Source organism: Periplaneta americana, chromosome 14, assembly GCF_040183065.1.
Source record: "Periplaneta americana isolate PAMFEO1 chromosome 14, P.americana_PAMFEO1_priV1, whole genome shotgun sequence".
Lineage (NCBI taxonomy): Eukaryota > Metazoa > Arthropoda > Insecta > Blattodea > Blattidae > Periplaneta > Periplaneta americana.
The window spans coordinates 140,479,904-140,502,532 of NC_091130.1; the positions used below are offsets into that span (position 1 = coordinate 140,479,904).

Sequence of the window (22,629 nt, forward strand, 5' to 3'; positions counted from 1 at the left end):
GCCCTTTTATTTAAATTATTTTAAACAGTTGTATAATATTACGTAAACGTCCAATTCCTAACAGAAATTAATGTTTACAGAAAAGAGCTAAGACAGTCCAGCTTTTACAGAGGGGCGAGCAGAAGCAGGTGGGGAAATCGGGATGCGACGTAGGCAAACGGACAGTACCTGTGCGAAAATATGATTCAATATTGAAAGCTCTTTCGTCACTGGAAAACGCGAACATATTTCTGGAACGTACTATACTCACTAACTCAGTGCTGTTTATTATATGAGGAGCATCGTTTCAGAACGTATTAAGTCCCCCAGTGGACGAAATTAAATTTGTTACTTTCTATTTAATTATCTTTCATGCTGTGAAGTCTGTTGGTTCCAAGTCGTCATATTTGTAAACTGTGAAACCAGTACTTAAAAATGATTTTGTGTAGTGTTTTGAAAACTTCTCCGGTTTACGAGTAATCCAGTTTTTCGTCGTTCGTGTAAAAAAAAGTGTAAGTTGCATATAATACGTTTTGAAACGATGCGGTCTTGGATCTGTGTGGAGAAGAGTTGCAACTTCATTAGTAGAAGGGGTGGGAGTGAAGTACATTAAAAATCTCAGGTATAATAAAAATTGAAGTAAAAATAAAACGATGTCCCTGTATTTGTATTTCTGGTAGTGTGGAAAAGAAGGCCTGATGGCCTTAACTACACCAGAATAAATAAATAAATAAATAAATAAATAAATAAATAAATAAATAAATAAATAAATAAATAAATAAATAAATAAATATACTTCTAAAGGTTCTAGATTTTAAATAAACATACGAATAATAAGTGTTTACACATAATTGTGTCTTTTAATAGAGTAATAGAGCTGCACACAACCCTGGAGACACGATAATGGACTCAACCGATTTATCGCTTCCGCGATATGACATCTCAGAAGTGTCAGCTGTCAATCCCCGTCAGAATAATCAGTTTCCATCGCACGATATTACAGGCGCCAGCGTCCAAGACGAAGTGCAGGATTTCCTTACCGTCTTCAGCCATTGTCGCAAAGCTGTGGAGCGTGTAGATTATTATTAGACAAGAGAAAAAAACCAGAGTTACGGTCCGTATTAAAAGAAGTCAAGCTTGTTTTCACAGTAGCAATTGGGCGACCCTCGACACATGTAACTTTCCTCTTAAAGTTTTCCCAGCTACAGGTACGTTTTAATTCACAACCACGCCTTCGCTAAGCACTCTTGAAAGACAAATGCGTGTTTGTTGCCAGCGAACGAAAACTAACTACGAAAGTGCTTTCATAAATGTCGTGATGAATAATAGAGTGCGGCTGTTTATAACCTTACTAGTAAGCGGAATTTTACTGTCCGCTACCATACCGAGATCCCGCGCCGTGGCGTCGTGGTCTAAGGAATCTCGTCTAGGACTCACGTAACAGAATGCGAGCAGGTTCGAGTCATCATGGAGGTAGTCATTTCTCATTAAATTTCTGCCAGTGTATGAGACCGGTGTGCACCCAGCATAGCGGTACACTTGGGAAGCTGCAATAGGTAGCGAAATTCGGTTATAACGGCTGGGGAGATCATCGTGCAAACCACACTATACCTCTATTCTGTTTGGATGATAGTCCACCTCTGCTTCGGTATGTGGGTGTGAGACCAGTAACCGACTGATTGGTCTAGGCCCTTAAAATGCTGTAGCTCCAAGCCATATATTATTATTATTATTATTATTATTATTATTATTATTATTATTATTGTGTGATCGAAACTCGAATATGCATCTGTAGCTTGGAACTCGATTACAACTACAGATTCGGCTAAATTAGAAAATATAGAAAGAAAATTTGTCTTTATGTTCATTCAGATTTCTGCCCATTAACTCCGGGTATAGTTACGAGACAAAATGTGAATATTTTAATTGTCAAAACCTATATGCTAGACGCCATGAGCTAGTTTATCTGTTCTTTTGTAAAGTTCTCAAAGGTGATATATCCTGCGACTCCTCCTTAAACAATATTAGGCTACCTTACGTATTCTAACGAAAGATAATATGAGAGCCCACAAACTTTTCTATAATATAAATCAAAATTTCTTTCACCAGTCCCCAGATGCATTAAAAATGCCAACATGCATGGCTGCGAATTCGATCCCTTCAATGTATAGACTTAGTTTGCTCTTGGCAACGACTTATCATTTATGTATTCTTTTATAAATTACTTTTTGCTGGTTGAGTGGAAGAGAAGGCCTTACGGCCTTAACTCTGCCAGCTAAAATAAATTATTATTATTATTATAATTATAATTATAATTATTATTATTATTATTATTATTATTATTATTATTATTATTGTATCATCACTATTGTTCTCATAGTATAATATATCAAATTAGAGAAAAATTCTTCGTTCAAGATTGTTTATGTTTATTTATACTCTACCATGCCGAAATGTAGTAATTATAAACCTGGTAGTAGCCCTTTAATGCACCTCATTAAAGTACACCTATTCATTATAGTTCAGTTGTTCAGCCAATGAAAAATCACCATTGTACCATTATAAAACCGCAAGTATTGATTATTCTCGGATATGCAATCGAAAGACAATTAGCGAAACGTCACGGAGGCTGGATATCCAATACTGTCGCAGAAGGTTATGTTCTGTTACTATAATAATTAGCGTTAATTGTAAATAATATTCAAATAAATTCAATTTGTCATCTCGTTTTTCAATTCTAAATCAATTTCCAAGTTATATCAATATTAATGTTCATGTTATTCTCTAGATTATATCAAGGCCAATGACATTCATGTTTCGAAAAAAATCAATACTTTCGCGTCTGCGCACATCTCACAATTTAGAAGGTCAGTTCCGCTCTTCACTTAGATAACCATAACATGAATACTTATGAATAATTTCAAGTTAGAAATATGGTCGAGCATAAAAAGTCGTATGAAACTTGCCTATAATGGTAATTATTAAGATGCTCGTATGAAAATTATGAAACTCGCTTGCGCTCGTTTCATAAACAAACATACTCGCGTCTTAATTACCACTATTATAGGCTCGTTGCATAATGTAGGCCTACTATTTTATTTGATCATTGTTGTTATTTTTATTTTTATTTATATGCATCCAGTGATTAATATTAAAATTTAATTTACTTTATTATTATTTTATATTATTATTATTGTTATTATTATTATTATTATTATTATTATTATTATTATTATTATTATTATTATTATTATTATTATTTCGGAATATGTATGATAAGACTTTCTTGTATTAAATTCTAACCTACCTTGTTCACATGTTTCGACCTATTAATGGGTCATCCATAACTTAGAACAGTTTGGTTCTCAGCCATCGATATATTGGAAATGTAATAGAGTTGTGGTTACTATTCATAGTGATAATTAATAATAAACACACGTTCAATTTGATTTTCAACAATGCATTCTTGTTTATAGGAGCAGTTAAATTTAAGCAGTTCCATATTATAATGTGATACCATACCGGCATTACAATATAATTATTCAGTTGCACACTTTCCTTTTACTTATGCCGCTACCGTGACCAATGGTGCCAACTGTTGTTCGTATAATTCCGCTAGATGGCTTTCGAAAACCCACGATTTTCTAAAAAAATATCTCTAGATTTTAATATATATTTATTATTCAATAATAATAATAATAATAATAATAATAATAATAATAATAATAATAATAATGGTCAAGATAGAGCAACCACCCACCAATGTAACGAATATTGCACACATTTATCATTGCCAATGTGGCGTTATAAAGCAATTTTGAACACTTTTATCACAGACAACATATTTCAATTCTTATTGCACTATATATGTTACCGTTAAACCCAAAATCCGACAAAACTAGTTTTAAAATATAGATAGATAGAAAGCGAATTTTCATAAGATCTAGAATCAATGACAGGTTAGGTTTGGTTTGTTTAGGTTCTTTTTTTAGGTTTTTACCAAACAAAAACCTAAACAAACCAAACCTAACCTGACATTGATTCTAGATCATACGAAAACTTACTTTCTATCTATTTTTATTTGCTTAAACTAGTTTTTACTAGTTGAAATTGGTTTTGACAGATTTCGGGTTTTAACGGCAACATATATAATATGGAATTATCAGTACATTTACACATCCATTATATCACAAAACATACACTGAACGAATTAAGTGTAATTATGAAAGCCGCTTATAATGCTAATATGAATTTCATTTCAGAAACTTTAAAGATTAAAAACCGCTAGTATACCCGCTAAGCGGGATAATATAATTTTACCCGCGAGACGGTTATCCAAAAAAGCTAGATTTAGCGGGAAACCCGCTGAATTGGCAACACTGACCGTGACAATGCGATAACAAAACAATATCCGACTTCCACAAGGTGTTCAAGAACAAATTACAGAAAAGATTTACCAAAAAGTGTTTAAAAACAAATTTCACTGTAAAGTGAAAAAAAGAAAGAGAGATAAAATGCCGCCCCCTGGAAATTTCCGCTGCTTAGGCCTAAATCCGGCACTGGTCTCGTTCACAGACGCTGCAGATATGTATAAAATGACGGTTACCTAATAGAAAAACAACAGCATGTTTATGAAAGCTGTAGGAATACTTCTCAAATATCAAAAGACTACCAATTACAGTTTCTGAGAAAAAATTAGGAGGTAATACTTTCGTACGGATTTAATAAGTAAAAGGCGTTTAGCTCAAATTGTATAACGTTTCATAACAAGCTTGCAACAGAATGTAATTATCTGTTAATGCAGCATCATAAGTTTCTATATCCGGACGTAAGATAACCTCTGATCTCTGTTAACGTTAAGGTTAATTTGTTTAACTGTGGCAAATATACTCCACCTGTTTTTAAATTCTTCGAAATCGTAACTGTGTTTGCATAAGTAAAAAGTCGAGAATGATCCTACAAGACCAGTTTTATCAATATAGCACTGCCACACCTTCGCAGATCTAGAATTGAATCAAAGCATTTCTGAACATGAATTCTATAACAGGAATTTGTGAATACTGTATTAAAACTTCGGGTGTAACTCAACTCAATAACAATTGAGGCTGGAGGGTTCGGGTTAGAGGGCACGACTTTAGCCAAGGAGATACGTCTGTTTACCCCGGCGTATGTCCTTCGCAGTTAAAACAGGTTGTGAATAGCGAAAGCAACGTTGCAATATTTCTCTCTGGAATAAAAAAAAAAGTTAGGATTGAGTTGATATAACACAGATATTGACAGGTGCGTACTTTAAGACTAATAAACGTAAAATTTTCATTATAACAGTTTTATGGGATCTGTTTCATAAATAAGGAGAGGATTCCTATGTAATTAAATATTCTTTTTGCGTGTGATAAAACACAATTAACAAAATTAAAAATTCCGAACATGAAGTTTCAAGTTTAAAACCCGAATTTTATTTCACATAAAAACACATATTTTCACAAAAAAATTATGTAAATACATATTTTTAGAAAATCTATTATAAACACATAAATCTTAGTTTTTTTTTACTTAAATAATTTTTTTTACAAGAACTTTTAAACATTTTAAAACTAAATCAATTATGTCACTCAGAAGTACGTTATCTTTTTTAAGGATTCTTGGTTGCTTCGTGTTTCTAAGCGCTGTGTGGTGTATCCATAATCCATTTTTGTAATAGTATCGCCTCAAGTTCTGAGAACTGCTAGGCAGCATACAGTATCTATGTTATTATTAGAGAATAAATTAACATGGACAAGGGGGAGAGATCTTGCAATACATAATTAGGAATGTTTATTGGTGCTGAAGATGATTTCATTCCACGCTTTGTTTGTGAAACACAACAGATAAGAGCTCGGGTATGAACATTATTTAATTTAAACAAATCTCTCCCCTCTCGCTCATGTCCATCAAGTAAGGCAATACGTCTTGTTGTGATTCCCTGTTATCGGGCTTCATCAATCGATATCCTTCAAGATATACTGAAAGATGGTTGTTTAAAAAACGATTTGGCTTTCCTATTAGCAAATATAAGCTTTTTGTGTGACACCATAAAAAAACTCGAAACATCCAAAAACCTGTTGTCTGAAACAGGGAGGCGCGTGCCGTGAAAATTAAACTAGACTCGCTACCAGGTTCAGAAGCACAATTACTAAGGGACAAATTCCAGAATGTGTTTGGGAAAAAACAGTGGATATAAAAAAATGTGTAAAGTTGCTCAAGTATTGGAGAGTGTGCCTGTAGGTGAAATTGACGGTGTTTGTGTTTGTGACATTTCTCTCTTTAAATATGCACGTCTGACGTCCTGTGATGTGGAAAGATCGTTTTCACAGTATAAGTCGTTGTTCAGAGATAATAATCGGCATACATTTGTAATGGAGAATTTGGAGATGACCTTTATTGTTCACTGCAATTCTCGGCCAACTACTAGCACTCAAGTGTGGTTGGTGAGTACCTAGCAACATTTTTTTTTCCAAGCTAAGTAAGGTATTTTTGTCATATTAAAAAAAAAATATATATATATATATATATATATTTATTTTTAGCATATATTTTCGTACTTTTTAGCACATAAAAATAAATATATTTAAATTTTTTAGCACATAAAAATCCGCTCCCTATTCACAAGGCTAAAATTGCTATTTAAGGGTCCCTTGAGACGAGGCCACTTATAGTGGGGCTGCTAAATTTTTGTAAAGAATTTTTCAGTCTTCCAGTGAACATGGACGTAGAAGGAGATATATTTTTTTTTTAAATTTGCTCATACGGAGAAACAATATACGTAAAAATAGAAGAAGAGTTTGAGTCCATCCATTAGTTTTGCAAAGACAGAATCGAGGGCTATTCCATACCTTGTTTAATGATTTACATCAGATGAATGTCTTTCACAAAACCGAAACGCCCACATGTATATTGCATTAATTATTTTCTGGAAAGGACCAATCACAATGTAGAAGTTACTGAGCATAAATATTAACAGCCTACCCACAGTGCCTTCCAAAAGGTTGATTCAATGCGTGAGTTATAGACGTACGGTCTTACCAATAAAAACTCTCTATACAGACGTTTAACTCTCTTATACTTATACAATGAGTACCTCGTTTATAAGTCGTGTGTAAATTCCTTACTAATAATCACTACGTACGTCGTGTATAACAGTACAACTGTTACACAGGTACGTCATAGTTTCGTCATTACTTCATTACGAAAGGTAATGGAATATCTGAGGTTCTCTATTGCATCCGGTAGAGCGCTCTAGTGTGCCGTGTTAAGTATCGATCGTACAACTGGCTCTGATCGATTACGACACTATATTTTGGTCAAAGAGTACAAGCTACAGCAATATTGTTCTACTTATTCTGTGCTCTTTGGTGTGTTCTTCTGTGGTTACAAGGCATCCATCATCATAAAATGACAGTCGATACGAACAGCTATTAGAGGGGCGGCCATTTTTTCTCTATATACAACGCTTAAACAAGGGGTTTCGTGTATATTACTGCAAAGCAATTCCCATTGTATAGTTACAGATTGTTTATACGTCCATAGCTTATTCACGGTTTATTAGTAACGTTTTCTGTCTCAACTCTGCATAAGTCTCGTATAAAATCTATACACGGTTTATTAGTAAGACCGATACACATTAGAACCTCAGAACTTCATAGTTCAATGACTGCCTTTAGGTCTATTCAGAATTTATGGGTCAAATAAGAAATTCATAGTTTGCCAAATGGTGCCAACTAATTTTTTTTTTTTTTTAACTGTAAGTCAGTTACCCTTAAATCAAACCTAAACAAAGTATCGCACTAAAAAAATGACGCACATACAATGCGGAAAAGGGAATAGCTCTGTGTAAAACAAATGCCGGTGCTCATTTTCATATTGTGAATTTGAGCAAGTAAACAATATCTTTGTACGTCTACCCTAAAACAAAATCTAATCAAACTGTATCTTTAACACAACCAAAAGTAATTGGCATGGAGAGACAGAAAACAGATAAAAAAAGATATCAAGCCACTTAACAAGTATTTATCATTAGAAAGCAGGCAGGTATGTTGAAGTGAAACATATGTAGTATTACGACGTAACAAACTGAGATAATCTGTAATACATTACTTGTTTGCTGGAGAGAGCAAAATGTTCTATGTCCATCTTTGGAATAAAAGTCATTACCGATAGCCGCAGTGTCCTAAGTCCATCATCTAAATCGCATACTTCCTATGCTTATAAAATGTTCCGATATTTTTGTTCACTAATACGCTTTATACACATAGTGGGACTTAATGAAGAAATATAGTCTGCGTAGAATTTTATTTATTTCTTTACTTATCTCTTTATTTCTTTACTTATTTATCTTATTTATCTACTTATTTATCTTATTTATCTACTTATTTATCTTATTTATCTACTTATTTATCTTATTTATCTACTTATTTATCTTATTTATCTACTTATTTATCTTATTTATCTACTTATTTAACTTATTTATCTACTTATTTAACTTATTTATCTTATTTACCTACTTATTTAACTTATTTATCTTATTTATCTACTTATTTAACTTATTTATCTTATTTATCTACTTATTTAACTTATTTATCTTATTTATCTACTTATTTAACTTATTTATCTTATTTATCTACTTATTTAACTTATTTATCTTATTTATCTACTTATTTAACTTATTTATCTTATTTATCTACTTATTTAACTTATTTATCTTATTTATCTACTTATTTAACTTATTTATCTTATTTATCTACTTATTTAACTTATTTATCTTATTTATCTACTTATTTAACTTATTTATCTTATTTATCTACTTATTTAACTTATTTATCTTATTTATCTACTTATTTAACTTATTTATCTTATTTATCTACTTATTTAACTTATTTATCTTATTTATCTACTTATTTAACTTATTTATCTTATTTATCTACTTATTTAACTTATTTATCTTATTTATCTACTTATTTAACTTATTTATCTTATTTATCTACTTATTTAACTTATTTACCTACTTATTTACCTACTTATTTATCTTATTTCCCTACTTATTTATCTTATTTCCCTACTTATTTATTTCCCTACTTGTTTATTTATTTCCCTACTTGTTTATTTATTTCCCTGCTTGTTTATTTATTTCCCTGCTTGTTTATTTATTTCCCTGCTTGTTTATTTATTTCCCTGCTTGTTTATTTATTTCCCTACTTGTTTATTTATTTCTCTGCTTGTTTATTTATTTCCCTATTTGTTTATTTATTTCCCTACTTGTTTATTTATTTCTCTGCTTGTTTATTTATTTCCCTATTTGTTTATTTATTTCCCTACTTGTTTATTTATTTCCCTACTTGTTTATTTATTTCCCTACTTGTTTATTTATTTCTCTGCTTGTTTATTTATTTATCTACTTGTTTATTTATTTATCTACTTATTTACTTATCTCTTTATTTCTTTATTTACTTATTTATTTCTTTAGTTATTTATCAACTTATTTACTTATTTATCTACTTGTTTATTTATTTGCTTATTTATTTACGTCTTTATTTCTTTACTTATTTATCTTATTTATTTACTTATCTCTTTATTTCTTTATCTACTTGTTTATTCATTTCTTCACGTCTTTACTTATTTCTTTATATATATATATATATATATATATATATATATATACATATATACATTTACTTATTTATTCATTCATTTAGTAGATTTATTTCTACTGGCAGAGTTAAAGCCATAAAGCCTTCTCTTCCACTCATCCAGTATAAGAACAATAGTCAAACAAAATTGATTACATCAAACCTTTAACAGCGTTTACTGTAAAATAAAGCATAAGGGGCTCAGAACAGTATGGTTCTAGACCACCGATATGTAGCTGTACGACCACTGTGTTCAATTCCGATACGTTAATGTAAATTAATCGATTTCACAAAATAGTAGGCCATCTTTTTTGTTTTAAAATACCTTCTTCTTGTCTGAGTAGAATATTTTGCTATTTATAGAGAAACTGTTTCAAAGTTGACATCAGTAAATCTGTTTGTAGCACTGGTGGTTTGTAATTATTTTTGCACCGACTTCCTTCTCTTTAAAATATTTACAAACATTTCAGACAATCTGAGCTGACGGTTTTTGTACTAGTTTATCGCGTCCTTCCTTGAATAGTGCAGTTCACATATTGAGGGGACATGTCCTGGAACATGTGGAACAAATAGTAAATTTGCCAATATTTAAGCAGCATTTGCATTAAAATTTGCTGTCATAAGTTTAGATAATTCTTAGAGCTATAATGGATCATTTAGGAATATTAAGATGTGGAACCTAACTTTTTGCGAGTATAGTTTTTCTTCTTTACCCACTATTAGATCTACATACTCTGTGGAAAATAAATAAATTTGAGTTACGATAATGACTGCACACATTTCAAGAACAATATATGTTAAAAGTTGGTACTTCGTTTACAATTTCAAAACAAATTGTGTTAGAAAGCTGAAATTTAGTGCAGATAAATTTAAAATGTTCATTTCATTTACAGTTGGGGAGGGAAGAAAAATAGAAGTAAAAAACAATTTCTGGTCAGTTCATTTCCTTTGTTATAAACAAAATAAAAATTATAGAATTTCTTTCATTTAGCTATCTACCTAACCCCTTTGCTACCTGCATCGTTGGATGTATTCGCTAGAACTATAGGCAGATACAGATTAAATCAATATTTTTCCACATAGTATGTAACAGTGAGCAAATAAAAAACCCTATGCGCCTAATACTTATGTTTCACACCTTCAACTATTCCCAAATGGTCCATTATAATGCTTAATTTACAATGACGTGACATCGCAGTATCGCGTCGTGGACTGGTGTTCACAATTCCGCGACTTCAATCGCTGGTTCATGAGATTAGGAAACTTAAAATGAAACGATGCCTGCCTTCTCGGTTTTTGGAGTAGAAGAAATAAACATATCATAACTATATGCGAATGGCATCTTCGCAATTTGATGATCTGCATATCATTGGCCCTCAAATACAAAAACGTCCAATGCGGGAGACATCCAGCAGAGCGTATAAGCGTAACTTTGAGGTTAGATTTCCCTTTAAGAACTTGGTTCTCTCCCTACGTTCTCTCTTCACGATTTTCGTATTGTAACTTTCACAATGTCCATTAGTTTTAGAAACAAGTCCTGTAATCTGGGATAAATAGAAACAAGTCCTGTAATCTGGGATAAATTAAAAAAAAAAACCTCATTAAGTGGAAGCTCTTTGAGGACAATTTCACGAAGGTGGAAGAATGATATTGGAAAAAAGTAAATTTTCCGAACTTCATGGGAGCCATGGATGGAAATATTTGTGTATTTCATGTACACAAACAGTAATATAAAGAGTGAATCGTAAATAATGTCAATTTCATAGGGTTATTCTTTGAGATATTTTAAACAAAAAAATAATATGATTATTGTTTTCGTTTTGCTTCTTCTTCGAGATAAAAACTGTTTTATATGAAACATGTCTTACCGTCTTTTGGAAAAACCATTAATTTAATTACCAGTAAATTTAAGAGAGCATTGTATTTTCAACAGTAATCTCACTAGAGGTTTTGATTTTATCGATAAATCTGCGAGTGGAACACGGGCAGATTTATCTAGAGAAAATCAAAACTCGAGTGGGATTTAATTGACTATTACACGATTAGAAGAAAGTAGGCTATATAAAGATTAGAAGTAACAAAGTGTACAATAAAATATTAATTGGCTTACGAAAATACAACTGTCTTCAAATGTATTATTGTACCATCTCAACATTACGCTAGATGGCAGTAGTGTTTTATGATGATGTTTTCTTGTTACCGGTATCAGTTGTGCCAACTATGGAATCATCATTGAACTCTGTGGCCTGTTACTAGTCAAGAAGGCTTTGTTGATTCAGTTTCATTTTTATTAAGACAATTATCCGAATCCCAGTAATCAACGTCACTTGATAGATGATTTTCAATAAATCTTAATATTAAACAATCTCTGATACGTGACTATCCATAATATCATAGAGCAGAAGCTATAACATAACCTAACTAATATACACAAGTGTTAGAAAAGTTTTATTTAACGACGATGACATAAAAAATAAACATGAATAATTTTAAAAGGAATAATTATTGAATGTACAATTTTCAAATTTGAATGTGGTTGGTGGTTCAATTGATGTTATATTGGACGTGTGCGTAATAGAAGTGGAACTCGTTGATTTAGGCCTACATGGTGTATTCAACTTATTCAGGATTTCCGAATGGTGCTCTTCATTTATTTGTAAATCGGATTTCAGAAGATGCATAGGTATGATCAGTGATTTTGATTAATTCTTGTTCTTGAATGCCAATGCGAGTCATATTTGAAACTGCTGTGCATCGACTGGAGTGGTTTGTAATTATATATATATATATATATATATATATATATATATATATATATATATATATATATATTTTTTTTTTTTTGACATCCAGACCAGCGCAGTTTCAAATGTTGGCAAACAAAGAAACAAATGCTAGGGACGCGATAAAATTAAACAAATGCTAGGGACGCGATAAAATTGTGCGATAAGCAGCCATGATTGGTTGAAATACACCCTTTCGTACCGTTTTATTGGTCAAAAGTAGTATGACGTAGTAAGAGTGTAATAGTCATAATAAATACGTAGAAATTTGATCTAACAAATGTAAAGTTTTAAAATTCCTTTTCAGAACGAAAATTTACAGTTGTTCAGATGAAATTTCTGCATATTTAAACGACAAGAACTAATTTCTTTATCATAATACACTGCTCTCTTAAATGGACTAAGCATATTGGGAATTAAGTTAATTCAATAGCTTTCCTAAAATACGCCATGAAATGTTTCACATAAAATAATTTTTTCTCGAAAATGAAGCAAAAACGAGCAAAATTATATTAAACTTTTTTGTTTGAAATATCCTAACGAATAACCTCTATAAATGACATTACTCACGGTTTACTCTGTATAATTCAGGGTATCCTTTAACCAATTCTATCAACATCTCATCTGAAAAGGTATTCAATTTTGTTGCAGACGACGCCGTCATAAACAAAACACATACGCATTCCGGTAACGTCGCGCGGTAAAAGTTAACTCAATTTTAACTTTTGTCGCATCGCGATCTGCGTCGTGACGTCATGGAACTCGGATTTCCTATTGGTCCATAATTTATATAACGTCGCGTAGCTGTGTCGTGTCGCGTATGTCGCGCCATTGTAAACCTAGCATAAGACTGCAAAAATTACATCAAATTATGGGCATTTTCTTAAACAGTAACAATGGGATTCATAATGTTCTTCAAAACAAACATTAAAGACTAGAACCCTGCTAGTCCAAACCCCGTTAATCCGAAATTCCGAATAATCCGAACATAGAGAGAGAAGAGGACATTAAAGTTTAAATATTAGTCCTACTTACTTACAAATGGCTTTTAAGGAACCCGGAGGTTCTTTGCCGCCCTCGCATAAGCCCGCCATCGGTCCCTATCCTGTGCAAGATTAATCCACTCTCTATCATCATATTCCACGTCCCTCAAATCCATTTTAATATTATCCTCCCATCTAAATCTCTGCCTCCCCATAGGTCTTTTCCCCTCCGGCCTCCCAACTAACACTCTATATGCATTTCTGGATTCACCCATACGTGCTACATGTCCTGCCTATCTCAAACGCCTGGATTTAATGTTCCTAATTATGTCAGGTGAAGAATACAATGCGTGCAGTTCTGTGTTGTGAAACTTTTTTCATTCTTCTGTAACTTCATCCCTCTTAGCCCCAAATATTTTCCTAAGAACCTTATTCTCAAACACCCCTAATCTCTGTTCCTCTCTCAAAGTGTGAGTCCAAGTTTCACAACCATACAGAACAACCGGTAATATACCGGTAACTGTTTAAATGTTAAATATTTAAATAAAAAAGTTTAAATATTAGCAAATTTATAACAATTTTTATCCGTTGACATACAAGTCCTTTAAAGATTATTTTATTAAGAAGTAGCAGTAAAATAACCAAGTTCCTTGTATTAAGTTAATACTTTAGGATTATTTATTTGTACGTATTACAAAAAAAAATAATTTTTGTATCTTAGTGAGAGAATCCCTGAGCCGATTTGACTTCACAAATCCCATTAATTAAAACCTGCCTCTCTCTCTTTTTCTTTCTCTCTATCTCATGCCACAAACACTTCATCCACTTTTATTTAGTAAGTCTTTATGCGCGTTTTTAGACTTTATGCACGTTTTTTAAACAATGTTATTGTTAATATCGCGCTCTCAGGGTTAACATTCGGCAGGACTTTGAAATTCAATTGCATTATTGTTTTCAATTTCTTATGTCGCCGCTCCAATCACTCGCCTCAATTTCAATATTGCAACCAATAAGCTGCTTCCGTTATTAAATGACACCTACTTGTGTAATCCACGTGGACTAAAACCGAGGTTGCAATGTCTTGTGCTGAGGACGAACATTAAGGTATGTGATTAAAAATTATTATTATTAAGAGTTAAGAATGTCAACGTACTAGTATATGACATAATAATAATAATAATAATAATAATAATAATAATAATAATAATAATAATAATAGCCATTTAACAATATAAGAAACTAGTGCTTATTCTTATCGAGGAAGTAGACGGGACAACGTGACGCTTAGAGTGAAACCTACAGAGCAACAATCGGTCTGCAAAATTATGTTTTAAAAGCACACCGCACGTTATTGTATGATGCCGACATGTTAACCATGAGAGCGCGGTGATAATACTGATTATAGCGGCGTTTTTCTAACTTTTCTGCAGCCTTACATTTTGACGTGTAACATTTACATTCGAGCTACTGTACATTAACAGAACAAATGACTTGGCAGAACGATTTCTTACTCTTACGATGGTCGCCATGGAAATACGTCATCTATACTAATAATAAATCTGTAGCCGAAATTTTTCTGGTAATTTTCGATTTTCCAAAAATAATTGGTCCTAACATATATAATTAACCACCCTGAAACCGAAAACCGCTTTTTTGAAATTTTTGTTTGTATGTCTGTCTGTCTGTCTGTATGTTTGTTACCTTTTCACGCGATAATGGCTGAACCGATTTATATGAAAATTGGAATATAAATTAAGTTCGTTGTAACTTAGATTTTAGGCTATATGGCATTCAAAATACTTTATTTAAAAGGGGGGTTATAAGGGGGCCTGAATTAAATAAATCGAAATATCTCGCTTATTATTGATTTGTGTGAAAAATGTTACATAACAAAAGCTTCTTTAAAAATGATTTCCGATAAGTTTTATTCTTTACAAAATTTTGATAGGACTGATATTTAATGAGATAAATGAGTTTTAAAATTAAAATAACGCCATCTAAGACGGTGCAATGAATTAAGAACAAATGATTTCGTCTATAAGGGGCCTTGGACATCAACAATCGAAAGCTATTAAACATAGGCTACAGAGAATGTTTCTGTGTTTGTATGAAGTAATATCAGAAGCTAAATTAACCGATTTGTATAATTAATTATTATTTCACCATTGGAAAGTGTAGTTTCTCTAGATGGACATAATGCTATAATGTTATTACAGTAACGTCTGAGTAAATCGAGGGCAGGTAAGATTAAAATAACTTCTAATGCACAGAAAATTAGACAGGCTATTTTGTACATTCGTTTTCTGTATTTCTTAAAATAATATTTATGTACACTCATTTTAATCTCAGAGAATTAACGAACAACGAGAGTGTATTGATTTAGTATGCAGTAATACTACGTTAGCTTAGCAATCCATTATTTTTTAGTTCAAATTTTAACTATGCTAAATTGAATAGTGTTAAAATACATAAAATATATATGCAATATATGCAATGCAAAAAAAATTGGTAATGAGCGAAGCAGATTATCTTGCGCTGTTGTAAAAGTTGTTCCCTGGATCAAACGTCCTATTTTAATTATGTAATTACTTTATATTTATTTCTAACAGGTGCAGCGGAGCGCACGGGTACGGCTAGTATGTAATATTATACTTAACAATGTGAAGTAGTGAATTCCTATACGCAAAAAGATGGTATATACACATAACCTATTGAAAAGAGTTTATTATAATTTATAATCTACGGGAAGGGGTTTGCAGTATATTTTTAAAATAATGTTATTAACTTATACTATAATACAGACGTTAACCAGACGCATGCACAATTCGTGGGTAACTATACATAGTAAATACAAGGTTGGTACTACTCACACATAAATGTTTAAATAACATTTACCGGATATTCTTATGTACTTACGTATGCAGCTTAATTGTTAGTTATCGGCGCAAGAAGTAGCATAAGTATCATCGATTTTTAAGTATCATCGACTTTTCAGGTCATATTTCGTAAACGAGGAAAAAGCGAAACGAACGATGATCACCACCCTTCTTAACGAAAAAACATTAGCATAATTATGCATTTTCATTAAATTAAAGCACCACAACCTGGGCATTTCCCATGTAAAGTACTGAAATAAAAACAGCAAGAAATGTATTTTTTGTAACTCTGGAATCGTTTTACATAAATATCACAATTACTATGAAAATTGAAACAATGAACTTTGAGGCTCAGAGTCCTATGGGTTCAAAGACATTATCTACACACAAATAAGCCGAAATAAATGACAAGATGATTATTTGTCCGGTGTGCGAAGAACACCAAAATATGCATTCCTTTGTTTCATTTTTATATTTTGTCATTCTATTGTCGCAGTCATTATAAGGGCTATTTCCTAATCCATTTTTAGAAAACTGCAAAATCTGAAGGTATTTTTAAGCAAAACGCATCTCTTGCCATGTATAGCATGACTTCCATACGCTAATGCCATTTTGACTATATATTATTAAAGAATGTCCACTTCCGCTAGAAATACTACGAAACATCTTCAGTCCTCCTCTAATAAATATGTATGAGAAGTTGGTTTTTCTGTGCTTATAGATTTCAGAGTGGAGCAAAACCCGTATTTTTCAACGAAAATAATATTTTTACTCCAACGAAAACAATTCCAATCGTCAAATTATAGTAATATATGTTACAAGAGCGGTATGTTTACGTTTTCATGTTCGAGGAAAAGATTGAAAAAGCGAAACGTAGTTGAGCTTTTTTAATTTCCGAGAACATGAAAACAAACATACCGCTCGTGTATCGTACATTATTTTGTGCGAAGATCGTTTATTACATAGGCTACCTGAAAGACGAATTTCTAATTAGTTGCAATGAAATCTCCATGTTGGTTTCTGTTTAATGACGGCAACTTCGGAACACCAAAATATCTTTCTTCAACATTGTTGCTATAAAATGTTTTCTGTGTTTACTATACTCCAGCAGGCCGTGATATACGTCTGTCTTTTTTTTCCCCCAGTCTATAAATGCGAACTTAAAACAAACGGTAAGGTTATGTAATGATTTATTTTTCATTTTAATATTTTAACAATATTATTTATATAACATACTGCAGTAATAACATCGACATCTGGAATCTTGTTGATTTTTTCACGGCTTCCTTAATGTTACTTGTATCAGGAATGCAATAAGTTTCGTGGAGTAGTAGACTTTACTTAATTTTTGCAAATATTTAAAAACAATAATTAACATTACAATTTAGGTGAAATTGCAGTGGTAAGTTTCCAATTTATAATTATTACTATGTTAAACGTCTCTAAAAATAATATGTTAAAAGCCTAAAGCAGTAAAATGAATGTCGCGCTTAAGCGGTAAGAAGAGGGAAATTGTTATGTGTGTTACGTTGGGAATACTGAATGTGGTATTTCACACTTGCCGCGTCTTGGTTCTGTGCGGAAAACAAGCAAATACGCACGATCTCGCACAAAAGTCATTTGACGTAGACAGAGTATGGGCACCCGTTCCGATAACCGTGGTGAAACAAAACACAGCAGAATATAAAATGCTTACTACAACACTATGAGCCACTGCCGAATCCTCATCAGTAGTTAGGCCATGAACCAAAGTAATTTGTGTCCTCTCTCTACGGTCATGAGGGCGCCGAACTTGCGTATTAAATTAGCAGTGTCAGGCTACCTCTCTCAGTAATATCTCGGCATAGAGAGGAGCTGCAGAATTTTGCGACTCGTTTGATTTGTAATCGCGAGTTCTGAAATATTAAAGTGACTATTACACATTTACTACGTCATACTAATTTTGACCAATAAAATGGTACGAAAGGACGTCTTTCAATCAATCTTGGCTGCTTATCGCACAATTTTATCGCCTTTGGTACACCCTGTATATCCTATTTCATAATATTTCAGATATGCTACTTTAGAGATGAGGGTGACCAATAACAAGTCATGGAAATATAGGTATAGTATAATGATGACTCTGATGAACAATTTGGTATGGCCACTGGCATAGCTCAGGAGAATTTGTCAAAATGATATCAATCACACGTATTCTTTAACAGGGCACATACGCTCTGTTCGGTACACAGTTTATATATAAATTTTGGTGAAATTTCGATCTCTCTCCACACTTCATATGAGAGAAAAAACGTACTCAAATAATTGAAAACAAGCTCAAAATAGTAACACACCACTCTAAAGATACTATGTGATTGCTGCTATAGCTATTAACACACACAACCTGCACCTAAATACGTTTCTCGGTAACAGTTTAGTACACGAACATTCCATAATGGAAAACAAAGCAACAAAGTTTTTACCAAGACTTGTTGCCTGGGACATCCCAAACCCCGACCCTCACAACTCAGAGCGCGAATACTTACATACTCGGCCAGTCACGACCTACTGTTATACGATAGGCCTAAATGAAAATAATTTTAACAGTAAGTATCTATCATAACCTCACAAAATATACCAGATGAAAAAATGACGTGTAAATAATTAAAATACAATAATTTAATTCAGGAAGCATACGTTTTTGATGCAAAGATAATCAGTTTAACGAGTTTTTCTTGGAAATGTATTTAAATTATTAAAATGCGACCATTTTAGTCCATGGAGTTTACATGTCGGTGCAAATATGTTTCTTAATTGTTGTTCTCTCCAAACAATTAAAATACTATAATTTGGTCCAGGAAGCAACAGTTATTAGCAGGGAACGGATTTATATGGACTAAAAATATATGAAATATGTAAATATATATGTAGTTATTTTTACCAAAATATGGAATTAAATATGGATTTTTACCAAAATATGGAATTAAATATGGACTTAAAATTATAAAAAAATGACTATGTACGTTAAATATTGGTACATTTTAATCAAACTAAACAAAAAATATAATGGACGTACCTTATCTTCCAATGTAGTTTCAACAAAACACAATTTTTATTGTCTGTTACCATAACAATAGGTTACAAACATTTCTTTCAAGTGCTGAAAAGTGAATCTTCTTCTATTGTCTCTGAGGATAGATTTATACTGACTAAAAGAGCGTTCGACGTCACAAGAAGTAACTGGTACATAATTCAATTTCACAATGTCTGCTGGGGATAAGTCCAAGTTAATCTTCACTGTTGATTCACCACTCATCACAGCAACAACCTTTTGTAGTTCTTCATATCCAGGGTTTTTTGAAAGTACAGTGTCCACCTTAGCTCTTACTGCATCTGCAACTTTACCTCTACCACGATTCAGTTGTTCCACAGTACTATTTATAATTTCAAAACTTTCAGATAGTGAAAGGTGCCTATTTTGGAGACTTTTGAGCGTTTTTATGATGCATGAAAATGTATGCTGAATGTGAGCTAAGTCATTCTTCACACTTATGTCACAGGTAACTGTTTTCGCAGTATCAATTGAGACTGCATCTTCAGAGTCCAATGCAAGGAGAACATTGTTAATAGAGTCTATATGTTCGGCATAATATTCAACTGCTTCTAGCCATGTACCCCATCTAGTTAAAATTGGCTTTGGTGGCAATGGAATTTCAGGGTACATTTCTTTCAACACGTTAACTCTACTGGGAGCTTTGAGAAATACTTTTTTCACTGATGAAATCAACAAATCTACTTTAGGGAAATTGTCTCTGACCACTTCTGCCACACGATGAAATGCATGCGCCACACAAGTAAAATGAGTCAATTTAGGATATACAACAGATAATGCTTGTCCAGCTTTGACCATATAAGGGGCAGCATCGCTAATAAAGAATAACACATTATCGTACATAATACCCTTTGGCCACAGGATACCCATAGCTTCGTTGAACAGTTTAACTATAGTTTTGTTATTGCACTTTTCTAGAACATCACAATGTAAAAGAATTCGTTCAGAATATTGTTCACTTAACAAACCGATAACTACATTACCAACAAGTCTACCTTCTTTGTCGGGAGTCTCATCAATGGAAACCCAAATTGAACTATCTTTAATTTCATCTCTTATCTTCTGTATTGTCTCATCGTAGATGGATGGAACATACGTCTTCCTAAGTGTTGACTCATCCGGGATTGTATGTTGAGTATATTTTTCAAGGAATTCCCTGAAGACCTTATTCTTTAGTTTGTAGAGAGGAATATCAGCAGAGATGAGAGAACGGCACAGGTCGATGTTAAACTCAGATCTTACATTCGATGTTGTTGGTTGTGTTAAAAACAATTGTCTCTGCTTGGAATTTAGTTGTTTGTTGGCCTGATGTTTACTAGTTGTAATGTGTTGTTGCACCAGGAACTTTTGTGTAGATGATACTGCACACTGACACAAATTACAAAATAATATTTTATTGTCAGTTGATAAACCATCTTCTTTAAATTCTGAAATGTAACTTGTTAGTTTTGATTTTAAATTGACTGAATGACGTACTTTTGGCATATTTACCGTCTTTATAGTATGATTTACAAAACTGAACCTATGTGTACTCTGACTGGCATTTAACTGTTGAGCTGCACAACTGAAGTCTGTTAAAAATTTTAAATTAAATTAATACAGTTTTGTAACTTACTTTCCATTGTTGATAGGACTGCTAATTTTCAAATAACTCTGATGTTAAAGGAATTACTGAACATGTGTTTAAATCTCTATTGTTGAAATGTATTTTTAAAAGTTAATGGAATTTTGTTTTGTTTTATTGTTAAACCTAATATAATATGGACTGTTTTATATGAAATATGGAAAATATATGGAAATTAACGAAAATATGTACTAAACTCTAAAATATGGAAAAATATGGAAAATAAAAGTAGAATTTTTCAACCCTACACATTGTGAAACATAAAGATAATGCAAAATATAAATTATATTAGCTTTATAAGTAAATATGTATTTACATATAAATCCTTTCCCTGGTTATTAGTGTTTGGATAATTCGTTTGACGTGCTTCTTAATTGCAGTTATAGTATTTAAGTAATTAAAATACGATAATTTAGTCCAGGGAGCACCCGTTTTTGGTGCAAGGATGATTCGTTTCGCATGTTTCTTCATTGCAGTTGTATTTAAATAATTACAATACGAACATTTTGGTTCAGGGAGTTTACATTTTGGTGCAATGACAAATCATTTAACATGTTTCTTAATTATTATTTTATTTAAATAATTAAAATACGATGATTTGGTTCAGGAAGCATACGTCGTTTGTGCAATTGTAACTCATTCAACAGTTTTACAAATCTTGAATGCATTCTTTAACACACCACTCCAAACCAATGTGAATACAGCGTGAATCGTGTACAAAAGTAATGTTTTGTTGGTACCATTGAGCATCATTGTTGACGTAAATAAAAACAAATGAAAATGCATGTAATTTTAAATATATTTTAGTACAAGGAGCATTTCAATGTTTTAATTATTAACACACCAAGGAACCGACAATAATTAACAGCAAATTAACATGATTTATTCATATTTTTACTCAACATGTAAGTAAAATAATTATATAGAATACCTCATAATCGTAATAATGCATAAAAGTGAAAATTGAGTGGCCAAGCTTATGGAATCGTCGCCATTAACGAAAAATCACACGTCAGTCCCAGGTCTGGTGTGTGAAATATATTTGCAGCGTGTATATAAATAAATAATGCCACATATATACTTGTAAAAGTTATTTCATATCTAGGACTTGTTTGATTCTTATAATGAAACCCAAATTAGATGTCAGTCCGTGTGTGTGATGTGGGAAAACATAGAAGATTGACCCAATTTTATTACACAAAATTAAGCATAGTTTTGCATTATTCTGAACATAATATAACAAAAAAATGGGTTAGTATTGTACACGAAATAAGGGGTTCTCTACTCACAGCTGCAGGGATACATTGTTTTACAGTATAAAAACATTAAATCCAGTACTTGCGGGAAACATTTGACAAGTAAAACGTTTTCCATTCATCACAAACAACACTCACAACACCATGATGCAACGGAGGGTTAGTACAGATATTGGCATTAAGTGGATGGCAATACTCACCGCTGCCAAGGTACGAAGTTGTCACTAGAACGCGTGATGTCTTGAGACGCACGCCGGGATCTGAACCACAGAACAAAACAAACAAAAACAAAAATAGTAAAAAAAGAAAATAAAATAACTCAACTAAAGTAAAACAAACTATCACTCCGCACCACAAAACAAGCACTAACAACAT

At 32.3% G+C, this 22,629-nt stretch overlaps 1 protein-coding gene across 9 annotated transcripts in view; it reads right to left on the reverse strand.

Moving 5' to 3' along the window:
* mtd (TLD domain-containing protein mustard) overlaps nt 1–22,629 on the reverse strand; it is a 1,649,382-nt gene that overhangs the window by 671,669 nt on the left and 955,084 nt on the right. For all 9 annotated transcript variants that reach the window (XM_069846158.1, XM_069846157.1, XM_069846159.1 and 6 more), the window contains one exon: nt 22,455–22,514. In XM_069846158.1, coding sequence (XP_069702259.1) covers nt 22,455–22,514 — 60 coding nt within the window. The remainder of the gene's footprint in view (nt 1–22,454; nt 22,515–22,629) is intronic.